This window comes from Pieris napi, chromosome 5 (assembly GCF_905475465.1).
Source record: "Pieris napi chromosome 5, ilPieNapi1.2, whole genome shotgun sequence".
Classification (NCBI taxonomy): domain Eukaryota; kingdom Metazoa; phylum Arthropoda; class Insecta; order Lepidoptera; family Pieridae; genus Pieris; species Pieris napi.
The window spans coordinates 6,918,790-6,933,692 of NC_062238.1; the positions used below are offsets into that span (position 1 = coordinate 6,918,790).

Below are 14,903 nucleotides of genomic sequence, written 5' to 3' on the forward strand. Positions count from 1 at the left end.
GAAGACTTTTAAATAAAGGAATGGTTATAAAGATTAATAAGAATTTCAACCAACAAAATACTCTACATTTTAAATACATATTTACATTGAGGACTTTCTAAAACAGGAGATCACACGAAAAACAAAGAACATTACAGCCATGCCTTACTGATCAATGTTTTTTTTTAGAATTGCATGCAAGTCTCACACTTGAATAAAAAGTTTTTGAAGTTATACTTCTTTAGGCGCGTTATGAAAAATTGATGAGAGTAAAATTTTACGATGCGCGCGCACCGTGACACAAAATTAACAGAATGAAGTTGCCCACGGAAGATGCTACGGCATTGGACATAATTTAAAAACAACATTCGAATAATAATAGAATTGATGTGACACTTAATGTAAGAGAATAATAATAAATATTTATTTATTTAATTTTTCAAATGTAACCTGAACTTTATTGACTATAATGACTCCTTTTCCAGTCTTTGATTATTTAATTGTAATTAATTATTTGTATTCAATCAAAAACTATTTTTAATAATGCCAAAGAAGTATAACTTCTTACGCGCGTACAATAAGTACACGCACCCTTTTTTTATTTATTTATTTATCAATAAGGAAACATGACAGCATCACGAATACGAGATACCTATGTAAAAAAATATACAAATTAATAATAGAGGTGTCCTTAAATTGTTTCACAGATATTTTTTTTATTTCCTTCCATTGCATAAAAAAAATTGTAGTGTACATTAATTTATATTATTTTGATATTCGAAGTCGAATAATCAATAAATCCCAGTCATTTTACTACGTTACGTTATTAAAAAAGTATATTTTAGTTAAATTTTCTTTATAACTGAATAAAAACAAAATGGAGTGAGACATAACAAACATTCTAATTAAAGTCGCCTATCTCTTTTCATCACAGCGTGAACTCAAATTGACAGAAAGAGACGAACGTACGTAAAAGAGTGCTTCAGTTATTATCAATAACGTAGGTACAGTACCCGGCCATATATAAGCCGCATCGTGCTTTAGAAAGAGATACTCGGCTAGCTTCGGCTTCGTATAGCGCCGTCTCTGTTTCCTAATAGATACCGGACTGTTAGTGTTTCGTGTGACAGAGATGACGCTCTACAAAGCGAGTATCTCTTTCTAAAGCACGATGCGACTTATAAATGGCCTGGTACTGTACTTAGTCTTATGATAAAAAATAATAATTGAAAAATATAGTTCTATACACTTAATGAATGTCCCAAAATAGATCGTGTCGATATCAAATGGTTTCAATGATACCTTTCCGTTTGGGTCTGCTCTCACCCGAAATGAACGATGTTTCTTCTGAAGGTGTACGAGAAACTTTCGGAAGTTGAGACGTGCTTGGAGTACTCTGAAATTTTTTTTTTTTAATTGACACAAGAATACCTTTTAATCATTATTTTTTAATTTTGTCATGGATTCTTTAGGTACGTAGGAACATTACATGTATGCTGAAAAGATTGCCTGAATTGTTTAGTCATGTTGCTTATTGCAATTTTGTCTTTATATAAATCTACTGTGGGAGCTTGTAATTAGCACCTTAAGGGCTGAACCGATTTTGATGAAATATTTGTGTCTAGTGGATTAGAGAACGAATTAGATGCTTTTATTTAACAAAGGGTAATTTTTGTTTTGTATTAAAGACAATATGTGTACATAGACTAGGTTGATATATTTATCAACCTTTTTTCCTAAAGTAAAAATAATTTATTTTCGAAGTGAAACTTCTTTATCGGCGTTGGAAAAAAAATTACCGTCAATTTATTGTTATCTATTACTTATTTTTTGTATTAATTTTCCACACTTTTAATAACAATTAAATTCATTAAATTCCTAACATATTCATCCTTTTCCCCTCCCTCTTAGTATCGTAAATCTAAAGTTTTAGATTTGTGTAAATATGAAGACTTAAAGATTAGTTCAAAGTGGTATCCAAAAGTGGATTTTGGATTTTTTCAAATCCGACGTTGTTCTACGATCATGACGTACTGTTCTATAGTAAAGGTAAATGGTATACCTGCGGTCGGCTGGTAGAGGGCGTGGCAGAGTGTGAAGAGTTCCTACGGATATCCTCGAGAGGGATCTCCTCCTGCGAACCCTCGCGCGACACCTTGCCACTGCTGGCGCGGGACACGCTGCTGCAATTTATGGCTTAAATGTTCTTGCGTCTAGTTCATCCATTACATCTTATATAGTTTTTTTTTATATATTTATTCACAAAAAGTTACACCTTCATTCTGGTAACTCACCAGAATGAAGGTGAGTAAACAACTTAAAACAAAAACAACTTCTAAATCACTAAATTTGGCTTTCTCTATCTCCAAACAATTATGGTTTCGTAAATTCTAGCAAATGTTTGAACTGTATACAGTTGGCGATACATATTGCTATGAAATACTATAAAGCCTCTTATTGAGGTTAGTTTTTAACATATATATAAAAATTGAACACTGGATTGTTATACGTTTACGTTATTCCTTTTGTTTATAAGAACTTATATAAAAAGTTAGTAATATATTTTATTAAATCATAAATATATGTTACAATTTAAACAGCGTTAAAAGTACTTTTGTAAAAAATATATTAAAACAACAAATGCGCAAAAGAAAACTAATACTTAGTATAAGAGGCACCACATTTGGAAAATAAAAAAGTTATCAGTAAAACTGAGACAAACGTTTCTACATCTGTTTACACGAATTAATAATGATTTCTAATTAATTTCACAAATACCTGTCTCTGCTCATAGTTGTACGTTCACGGTATACAATAACGCCGTCTTTCAGCACGTGCCCGCTGGGACGACGTATGCGTCGATCTGTTTCATCGCCATCTATGCCTGAAAATATTTACACTTTAACTCGACATTTAGTGTGCTTTTGAGCACTCAAGACTCTCGCTGACCTGAATATACCCGTTAAACTTCAGTTCAGTTTAATGTATAGTACAGATACCGGCAAACATCTTGAACAAATGTCCTTGCCTGCGCAGTGACTCTTATTTTATTTTGGTACCTGTCCGTTACTGGAAGTTGGAGGTTACAATTTAATTAGATTTAGCTCGTATAAGGCTCTTGCTTAGCTAAGCTTTGCGAACCTAGAAATAGCTTCAGGAATACATATTTATTAATTTACTTTATGTGAAGTTTTATCACATGCAGGGTAGAATATACAAAAATTATCGTATTTTAATTTTTTCATAATTATAAAAGCCGCGTACATAAATAGCATGAAGTTTACGATAATTTAGTTAAACATTTTTGAAAGATTTACCTCAAAGTCGTAAAGTTTACTAATTACTACAAGCTTTAGTTCCAAATACGCCCATGAGCTAACGACCATTTGTACATACCAGAATGCCTCCTAACGGTGCTAAGTGATGGTCTTGCGAACAAAGGCCTGTGTCTCGGAGCAACCGCTGGCGCAGAGATTCCCGACACTTCAAGCAATCGACCTATTTGTTGCATCTTCTTTTGGCGGGCTTTCGTCCGACCCTGTAAGGGTTTTAAAGTATTTTTGGTTGTGCTAATGTCAAGAGCTGGTTTGAATTCAAAAATATTTCTGTATTGGTAGAACAACCAAATGCCTGCGGTTTAATAAGAAAACTTTTCTTTATTAAACCGTAGGAGACGGTTATAGACCAGGGTGGATAATTTTTGAAACCAAAAAAATAATAATAGTAGGATGAAAATCATTGGAAAAGGAGGAGAATAGTATAAATAATATCTCCATTTCCAGCAAAACTAAAAGTCCTATGGAAAAAAAGTCAAATGGCAAAGTTGTAGATAATGAAAAGATCTAAAAATTTTGTATTTACACTTTTTTCACATAACCACAAAATTAATGTGAAAATAAAAAAAAATACAAGTTTTTGGTTTAATATTTTTATCCTTTACAAAAAAAAATTTTTTTTCGACGAAATTTGATGAAAACATACCTTTTTATGTCCTAAATACGCTGTAATTTATTTGATTGGAAATATTTATTTTTTCACCTTATGAATTAATATCGAAAAAGCACACTAACTTTCAATCGAATATTCACCCGCAATCAATATCAGCTTTTTTCAAAAAGTTGGTGTGCTTTCTGTTGAAATGTTGAAATCTCTAAATTTAAAAAAATAAATTTATGGTTGTTCCAAAGCACACATGTATGTTATTGTAAAAGTTCGAAAGGACGTCTATTGTCCGGAGTTATTGTATAGAAAACAATAATTGCCTTTAAATCAACATATTGCACGGTCCGTAAGCAGTAAATGCAAATTAACACAGGGATTTCATTTTAATTTTCTCTCTTATACATTATACAAACATCACAAAAAAAAATTAATTGATAAACCGTGTTCAAACTAAAAAAATATATAAATATATGATTCTAAATCACCTTAGTTAACCGTTGTTTAGCTGCCATACTCCTTATATGGTCGTCAAATTTAAACTTGGCTCTCAGCAACACAGTACGGGGTGAGACCCCAGTTGATCCAACTCGAGGCTTATGAATTGTGAGATGTAGGCATCTGGGGTCTTCTTTATCACCAGTTATCTGATAAATGATGGATGATATGATATATTTAAAGTATGAATAGCATGATCCAAAAATAAAGGAATATCGGAAACATGTCGCGTCAGAATTTTATTTTCACCAACATTTTCTGCAGAAATTTAATTATCCTGGGAAATAACCAGTTGAAAAAAGTTTTTATTATTAATTTCCCCAAATATTTTATTTAACACGTTAGAAACTTTTGCTACACAGATACAACTTTATTATAAAATAATTTAAAATTTTTGAAAATTCATAATTATTTTATTTTTTTTATAATTTGAAAGCCCAATATTTACCTCCAAATCTTGCAAACTTCCTACAAGTTTGGCGACACCCCAGCCAAGTTTTTGTTTGTCTGGTTCCACTAAAATTATCTGAATATTGTCTACTGCTAGAAACCGGTGTTGCCATGTTCCGTCCTTTTGAGTTATATCGCAGGATATTAAATCGGAGTCATCTGGAAAGTAGAACATGTTTATAGGAACCTTGTTGAATATAAAAAGAGAAAAATATTTCAAAATAAATTATATTTCAACCGACACCACAAAAAATTATTTAAATTTCGAAAAAGAATGGTGATATATGGGATAGCACATTTCTGTGTCTGTTTAATATATATTAGCATTAGAATTGTCTCCAAACTTTAAACTTCAGTGCGCAGAAATATAACATTATTTTTAACAAATGCACACTTTTTGAAGTTATACTTCTTTTGGCGCGATGGAGAAAAATGATTGAGAGTGAATTTTTACGATGCGCGCGCACACCGCCACCTAAATTCTACATCGTGAAGTTAGTTCTAGTTGGCATGAAAATCGATAATAACTATGTTCAAGTTGTATATTCTAGTATTTTTAATTATATATCAAATTGAAGCATTTTTTTATATTTAGAACACGTTTTTTGTAACAGTACAATTAAACAGTGTGCATAAATAAATATTATTTTGGTGTTTTTATTAAATCAATATCATATAAGACGGTGACTATATATGTTGAATATTAGTGACAAAACTGATTTGAATAAACAGTTTTGAGTGCATATTTAGATTTGAGGTTAATTGTCAGTATGTATAATTTTTAATTATTGCTTTTGTTGATTCCAACTATGTTGTTCCAAAGAAGTATAACTTCTAACGTGTTATACACACGTTAAAAGTCACACCCTCTTTTTTATTTATTTTTATTTTTATACTTACTGAGATCCAAAGTCTTGCCAACCTGTACGAAGGGTGCATGATTAGCGAGCGGCAACTGAGTTTCTTGTTTGCCAGAGAGCTTTAGGTACAGTTCACGTATAAGAAAGAACGTACGAATCGCACGACGCGCTCGTTCCATCTAAAAAAAAATATATTTAGTTTTATTTGTCTTATTTTAGTAACTAACTTCTATTACTGAATAAATGACATTTACTCATGTTTTTATAAATATATTTTACATAATAATAAAATAATTAAAAAGCTAAAAAATCTTATTTTTTATCGACAGGGCAAACGAGCCTTCGATGCGTTAACGGTCTTTAACATAAATATGCTCTTTTACTTTAAGTATGGAGGTTGTAAATCCCAGGTAAAATCCCCACGAGAATTTGATTCCACAGCACGCCGGCCTAGAAAAGCGAACTGTGGAAGACTTTTAGCCATTAAAGTTACTATATATTAATAAAACATACCTCGCCACTGGGCAACCTCTTTTCGAATGCGATTCCGGACATGGGGGTCTTTGTTGGCGGCAACAAGATGGCCGCATCCATACATAGCCATTCCACGTTGAGCGGTCGCTTGCACATCTCACAATACCTGTTATTTATAGTATAATTAAATTCAGTTTAATAAACATTGTAACATATTTAGGGTAAACTACATTAGAAAAATTATTTAAAAGCCGGCAACGCACTCGTGATTCTTTTGGCAACGAGGGTGTCCATAGGCGGTGGTATCACTTAACATCATATGAGCACTCTGCCCATCCTTATGACCTTTATGATGATTCACAACTCTTAAAAATAATAAAACGAATGTCAAATATTTTAAATTCTCCAAAATATTTCATTATTTAATTAAAACTTACTCATCCTCGAACATGTCTAAGAAAATATCGTCGCATTTATAGAAATTCCTGGCTAATGCGGCTGCGCGTGCGCGTAGATTGTCCGCAGCCGATAAATGCCTCGCACTCGGTACTCCACTAGATCCTTCCATAGCTATCTTTAGTAGACGAGCCGTTATTTCACAGGTCACGAGTCGGACTTTTGAAGCTGAAATTTGTATTAAAAAAATACTTATAAAAAACTTTAGAGGTGTCAAGGGACACCCGGATGGAACGAAATTCCTTTCGATTAATTTATATGTTAATTGGTATCATAACAGTATGATAGATTTTCTCGACACCAATCTTAAGACGAAAAAAAAAGCCAACATCACGAGGTGTTTCCAGGCGGTCACCCATCCAAGTACTGACCTCGCCCGACGTTGCTTAACTTCGGTGATCGGACGAGAACCGGTGTATTACAATAGCAAATAGCAAAAAGTGTCGTGACAACTTTTTGTAAGAATTTTTTCCGTCTAGCCCCCTTTCACAACGCGCGATAAGGAACTTCGTTCCAATAATAATTCGTATGAACTACTAACTGGGACTAGTGCTAGACAGGCTACTTCTAATTAATTTGCGATATTTGTTTTAAAATAAGTGTTGTTTGATGATTTTGCTATTAAAAGAGTACCGAGAGTTTTTTACGCCGGCTTTTTCTCTCGGCCTACCCCCTCTATCTTCTTTGCATTTAATGTATATATGGGCGGATGCCCTTCATTATTAGAATCAGCCATATCTTAATAATTTTAATGTTGGTCACCAAACTCAAAATCTATTTACTATTAATTAGGAAATCTCTTAAACAAGCACTTTCAATTAGTTTTGTAACAAAAAGACACCAGATTATTTAGAACAAAAGCGATTCGTCGCAGACGTGGTGCGCTCGCCGTTGATGTTCGAAAAACTCCAAACGATTCAACATGGCCGCGCTGACCATCGATACGACGCTCCGCCAGACTTGACAACTGTCAAATCTCGTTCCAATATTTGCAGTATTTATTAACATGGCGCTAGGAATGCGCCGTCATATATAATAAGTGATACCTGTATGTTATGTTCCATAATAAACTTTTTTTTTGAACATGAATTCTCTGCGTAATTCGGCAATGTTTCGGGTTTTAGATAACTTAACTATAACAAAAATTATGAAGATATTGACATTTTCCACCTTACCAAAGCGGATGTGAGGAAATATTTTAAGTAGCGGGAAGATCTTGACTTTATTTTGCAGTCGTAAGAATTTGTTTTTTTTTTTAAATATTAAGTTGTCGTTAGTTTAATGTTTAATTTCAGTTATCTTTTGTTTATCAATGCAATCTGTTTTGGCTTTGTATATTGTCTTAAATCTTAATGTTTTGTATTATAATATCCATATCCAATGTGTAGCTATAAGATTACTTTTAAATAATGTACCGCCTCAAATATGTATTGAATATTTGTTTTAACGATATTCACTGATATGTATGTATCTTTAAATATGGTTTTAATTTCGTGATTTTTTTTACTTAAAATTCATCGCATTGTGACGGAAACAATGACCATAATTATTAATAGTAGCACTCCAACGGTAAAACAATTTCTCGGTGCAGCATTTCTATCACACATACAAAAATAACTTTATAGAAGAAAAAAAAACGTCCGTGTACACGCGTTACAAGTTATACTTTTTTGACGTAACAAGATAAAAATGTTTTAACAAAAAATTTTATTCTACGTTTGTACTCTCATTATTTTTCCCTAACGCGCCAAAAGTATAACTTCAAAAAAACTAAAATGTTGACTATAGCTAACTTCACGGTGTCGGTTTTTTGTGACGGTGTGCGCGCGCATCGTTAAAATTTACTCACATCATTATTCCTTAATGCGCCAAAAGAAGTATAACTTCAAAAAACAATTGAAATTGAATTATTTGTACCTGGTTTACAGCTAAGATGGGCTATAGACATCAACTTGGCGACCAACAGGGCGTTGAAATGATCTTTCGGTTTCGTCTGGTGTTCCTGAACTTCATTTTCATCTCGACTTTCATTTATAACCTTCCCGCTGTCGTCTATTTCTGATTTTAGTAATGTGTCAAGGAGGTCGCTGCTCACACCTAAAATTAAATCAATTAGTTTGTGCCCAGGAACTTTATTATCACAAGTTTTCATATTAAGTCTTACCAACTAGAAATCCATGATGCGTGAAACAAGATTTTATACCAAAGATCAATTATTGCAAATAAAATATATTTTATCCCTACTATCTCTTAAATTGTTTTGGTAAGGGCCTTTTCACACGTATCACAACCGCACCACGACCACAACCACACCTCAACCACACCACGTGGCCGGGCGTATATTTTGTGTTGAAAATGAATAGGACTATTCACACGTACCACATTTTGCAGTCGTTATCGACCGCGTGTGTGATACCGACCACAACGCGACCACCAGCGGCACTGCGAACTAATGGCCGACCACATCGCAAACAAAACGTTGCGTAGACGAAACGACAGTGCGCGCCCGCCACTTTCCCTTCGCCCGGTTCATTCATTCTGCGTTCGACTAAGGTGACGAAATTTCCTCTTCGAATTCCATTAGTTAAGTCAGTCACCTCCGGCTTTCATAGCGGAAACACGTTCCGCAACTGTGTCTGCATACGACGTAACCGCATCGCAACTACTGGCGACAATGCGACGTGGTGTGGTTGTGGTACGTGTGAAAAAGCCCTAAGACAACATACACCTATGAACGTCAGTAAAAAAAAATTATAACCTTCTAAATTTACATTTACTGCCAATTCTCAAATCGAGTAACACCTTAATTTGGCAGAAGATATTTTAAATTTTGGCAACCAAATCGAAGTTTATTAGATAAAGAAAATGCGTTACTTTTTGCACTTTTAAAAGAAATATATAAACAATCTTACCTTTGTTATTAATGAGAGCATACAACAAACACAGTGCAAACAACGCTTTATAATCATCTTCATTGCAATCCAACGAGTCTAAAATAGTCTTTAGAAACGGTTTATTATCTATGTCTCTCCTCTCTTTGTCTATGATATTTTCTAAAGTCAAAGTTTTTTCTGTATTCGTTAAGGATACGAGTAATTGCTGCTTCTCTTCGTCCGTGATATTATTGAGATCTGACATTGTCTTTGAGGAGGTTGAGTCTATACCCGAATCTGGGAGAGGTGAATCGGGCATATTTTCTTTGACTGGCGATTTAATCGATTGCACTTGAGTGACTAAATCTTCTGTTGAGTCGTGGGCGATACTTGACGTTTCGCTTATATGGGAAGTGGACGGAAGCGAATTCGACACCAATTCTGGATCAAGATCACAGCTGGAATGGTCTGTTTCATAGCCAAAAGCTTTGGCCCCACTATACTCCGGGGTCGTATAATCTCTATCATGGCAGGTCGAGCATTCCAAAGCCTTTTCCAAGCTCAGCTGGGGCTTTGAAAACTCCAATTTGACATTGGATTTTGCTGTACTGACATAGGTTTCTAGAATTTTCATAGCCCCTTCGTCAAATATCGATAAGTCAGATTGTATAATGATCCAGGCAAGAGCGTGAACTATTGGGCCGTGAGTGATGATTAGAAATACTTGAGACAAAAGAAATAGAGAGACAACGCAAGAAACAGAAGGTTTTGAGTCATCCTCAGACTCCATTTTCTGTATTGGATATTTCAAACGGGGCGGGGTATCGGAGCTTCGGCCGGATAGAATCGCTTCTAAATTTCGCGTTATAACTTCTATACTTTGAATATGATCGCGGTTATACGGTGAAGAGGTAGAAGGGCGTTTAATAGATTCCGATGTCAGAGAATAAATATATAAGGGTATTAGAAGTTTATGCAGAAGATGTTCAGTTAAAACAACGTTAAGATCTGGAATGTTCAGACATAGAATGTCATTGATATAGTGCAAGTGGTCTAAATGTTCAGCGACCAGGTCGTCCAGCTTTTGTTGCGATTGATGGCTGAAAGAAAGACGTCTGTTTTGTAATTAAATTTCACTGTTATGAATACCCTAATAAAAATAAATGCGCAAAGATTTTAACGAATTTAACATCACATTCCTTAATACAAATTTAGTAAGTATTTTACTTACACATTTCACACATAAATGAATGCTTTAGCTCAAAAACTTTATAAAAAATCAAACGTAAAAATTAATAAGATTTCTTATTAAACTCTTGCTATGATAAAAAAACATTGTGCGTGTACTAGTGTACACAGGTAAGAAGTGAAACTTCTTTATGACCTTATTTTTCGAAAAATGATCTACTATATGCAACTTTACAGAAATTGGTAACAAAGTTAAATTAGATAAATTTTAACAAAAGGCTTTTATTATCATAGACATGAATTCAAATAATGCAATTATTACATTTTAGCTTATTACTACTAAGATTATTACAGAATTTCATTAATTGCATTTACTTGAAGTAATCTGACTAATTTCAAGGATTTCTCGTGAGATTTGCCGCCGATATTTTATTGAAAGTTTTGTAATGGCCATTCCATAAAATATCGGATTCAACCTGCGATCGATCAAGCATTTTGTAGTTGGTATTAAAAAAAGCAACATGGCGCGTAACCGAAAAACGTGACGATTTTTAACATAAATTTCTCCCATACGTCGATAAACAAGTTTCAATTCAAAAATACAAAGTATAAATATTAACTCACTCAGCATCGTTTCTTACGCAGGCATCTAGCTCCAAGATATGTTTGCCAATAAACCATACCAAATTACTAAAGTATGGTGCTGCAGTTCTATAAAAAAAATGTTTGAAAATCAGTTTGAAAAAGAAAATCAAATATTCACCAGTATATTTAATGATCAATAACTTTGGCAGCTAAAATAAGGTTTATTTAAAATCTCGTCGTTTTCATTATTCATTAGTGTTTATTTTCGTCACATGCAAGAAGTGACAAGTTCAGTAAAGAATGAGACATACCTATCTCTTATAAACCGCAACATACTGGCATCTTGAACTCGGTAAACATTCAATGTAAGGGTACGGACGGCTATGCGAACCATAGATTCAGGGTGGTTGAAGAATTTTATTGCTTCTGTATACAGTGGAAAGTCTTTAGTGTGCTGAAAATAAATGAAATACCAAATTTTACAATACATTTTTTAGAAGCAATAATAATAATAATAATAATCATTTATTGCAAGATGTTAATATAGATTTAACACTTAGACTCAGGGGACACCTTAGCTCTTATAATTAGAACAAAATATTTTCTTCACATTGTTACTGGCATAAAACATTAAAAAAATTGACATTTTAAAGTATATATCAATAATATGCTCCAAAATTCTCAAAGTTCTCCAAACCAAGAATAAGACCTGGCTGTATGGACTAAAGTCCTTTTCCTTTCCCACTAGAGATAAATTAATATCATCATCATAACAATAATATGCTATGTTTTATTAAGTCTGGCAACATTAAAAAAAAACTGCTGTTTGTTTACTTCATTTAGAGTTTTTTAAGACAATAAATAGCCTTTTATCTGTATAACAATCTATCCAACTAAAGGTGTCAGAAATGTGTATCCAAACTATTCATAATTTATTATTTATCTCGGGTTTTATTATTTGTACAGATAAATGTATTCCACACTAAACATTAAGCCATCTGTTATATATATGGAATCCGTTTTTTAATTAGTTACCAAATGCAGTATGGCCAAGGTTTATCATAAAATTATATAGTTAAGTAGTTGTTAATAAATAACGATTGAACCTATAATATGCAAACATAAAAGAATGACACTTACCTCATTGTAAAAAAAGTGAATTGTGTGATTATTTAGTTTCAAACTGAGTGTTTTTAAAAATGAAATGTAATATGCCATAACTTCTTCATCGGAAACATCAAATTTATGTACAATTATTGAGTTGACATGGTTATTGCTCAATAAATAATCTGAAAAAAGAGTTATCTTTTTAAATCTTGGAATGGGTAATTCATTCGATTTAATCAATGTTTAACAAGGTAAAGAATGTGTTACATGTGCTTTGTTACATCTTATTAAGTTTTTTAATTACATACTTAATCAGCAGAATTGTTGTCACTTAGAGATTTTACATGATTTTTTGTTTACTAATGTTTTTTTTTAACTTTAAATCAACAAATAAACAATGTGGAGATGCTAAATCTAAACTAGTCTTTTTATTAACATGGTTTCTAGATATGGCAATTGTATTAAATAACAAAAACATTATGCATCACCCACTACAAATATAGTATATTTAATATTTTATTGATAGTATAAGGTTTCTAATTACTACATAACCTTACTTGGGATTACCAGTTATAGTGATTCTATTATCATAATGTTACACTTTGATTTGTTTCATTGCATAATAGGAAGTAAAAAATGTTACATATCACATGCATTACAATTGTAAATTACTATAACACCTCAGTAGGACTCATATTTTAAAGGATTAAAAAGATTATTCTTCTTAACTCTTTATCTAGAAGATTATTTTAAAGCAAAGCAATTGAAACAAAACGATCTACTGGTTATATGGACTTTATGACTAAGACACAGAGTATACAGTACTGGAAGTAGTAGGAAACAGTAGGCTGTGTTATAATATAAATAACATAATATAATAAGACTAAGTTCTCAACTTACATAGTGATGTTTCATTCCTTATATTTTCAAACAAAATATTAAGTGTCTGTAGTAATTGTACACATACATATGAAGATCCTCCACATTTTTGCCTCATTATTCTAAGAAAATATGATAACATATTTTTTTCTAGAAAAAAGCTGTAAATAAAAGAAAGTTGATAAAGTTTATTTTATTAATAGTTTGTTGGTAACCAAGGCCAACTAGATAGTTTTCTTTATATATAATTTCATTTATTTTTCTCCAAATGTACAAAGTTTTATTGTTTACTCACTCGAACACTGAACTGTCGTTTTGATCTCCCCATATTAGAATTTCAGCAATACACCTTAAGGATTCCACCAATATGCCACGATTACTTTCAGACACAGTTGTATTCTTACAAAGTATATTATGTAAATATTTGAGCCTTTCCAATGAATGAGGGTTCTTGGGGCGACCCCATCCACCCCCAAACCAGCTTCTACTTCGAAACATCACACCACAAAACTAAGACGAAATATTTGTGTATTTTCTGAAACCACTACTTGTGAACTTAGAATGTGTGTTTTATGACACAGAAAGTATCCATTTCAACATTTACAGAGACAGTTAATTTATTTTTGTAATTGAAAAGCATTGCAAAATAATAATTTATTTTTACACTGCAAAAACTTGTTTCTTTATTTTATTCAACATGCACTTGCATCGTGCTGTCAATGATATAAGTTTGTAGTATGACATTGACATATGACAGTTATAATTACTATTCTGTCGAATGTCAGCTGTTTAACTGGAACAAAAAGAAACTGCGCTAAAACGGAAAACGAAGGGATACGTTGATCCTTTATTTTCTAATACGTAAAAATTAAATATTTTATCTATGTTGCCAGTAGTGAAGTATTTGAAAGTTATATTTGTGCGTTTTCCAATTACAGCACTAGAGCGCATTATGCGGCATAATGCTCAACGTTGAATGTTCCAACTACAGCAACGCTTCGCACAATTGAGCACTCTCAAAACGAATGCTCTCGCGTGCTTCTCGCAATAAATACCAACACAGTGACAGAAAATTGACCAGTGTTTTTCTTTAAGTTGGCATTTATCGAAATTTTCGTTAGTAAATATTATTTATTGTTGAAAAATTTGTTTCGTCGTAGATTTTGAAAATAATTAAAGTTATTTCAAACTGCTAAAAAAAATAAATATAAGTATGGATGAAGGTATAAATAGTTACATTTTTATATTCAAATTTATTTTACAGGATTATACTCTTGTAAATATTGCAATGGTTGTGAAAAAGTATATAATTTTTTTAGAAATCATTTTAAAAAAATTACTCAAAACATAAATGATGTAAACTTCTTACATGAAACTATATATTTTACTGTTAATTTAGCTTGTTAAAACCTTATATTCTTTAAAGGTTTTCTCTTATTTCAGTAAAAAAATGGTAATGAAATAATTTGATTATTAAAATAAGCATAAAAAGTTTTCAACCAATTATTATTATTAACCACAATTTTTATACATTAATGAGGTTGCTAACTCGATTCAGAACATTTTTTTTTCAACACTGACTTGCACTCTGCTGATGCATTTGATAACTAATTCA

General features: G+C 32.4%; 1 protein-coding gene across 4 annotated transcripts; it reads right to left on the minus strand.

Annotated features, from left to right (window-relative positions):
• Positions 1–694: 694 nt before the first annotated feature.
• LOC125049615 (protein CLEC16A homolog) lies at positions 695–14,016 on the minus strand. Of its 4 annotated transcripts, none has more exons than XM_047649005.1 (17): positions 13,584–14,016; positions 13,310–13,449; positions 12,443–12,591; positions 11,614–11,756; positions 11,342–11,428; positions 9,569–10,644; positions 8,821–8,823; positions 8,574–8,753; positions 6,638–6,824; positions 6,240–6,366; positions 5,767–5,905; positions 4,865–5,025; positions 4,407–4,565; positions 3,376–3,517; positions 2,758–2,863; positions 2,042–2,159; positions 695–1,375 (listed from the first exon to the last, which is right to left on the minus strand). In XM_047649005.1, exons 1-17 carry the CDS (start codon positions 13,784–13,786, stop codon positions 1,262–1,264), a joined length of 3,234 nt encoding a protein of 1,077 aa, XP_047504961.1. In that variant the 5' UTR covers positions 13,787–14,016; the 3' UTR covers positions 695–1,261. The 4 variants fall into 4 exon arrangements, with proteins under 4 accessions (XP_047504961.1, XP_047504959.1, XP_047504962.1 ...); XM_047649003.1 differs by having other exon boundaries at positions 696–1,375; positions 2,042–2,162; XM_047649006.1 differs by having other exon boundaries at positions 697–1,375; positions 2,042–2,162; positions 9,569–10,629.
• Positions 14,017–14,903: the final 887 nt, after the last annotated feature.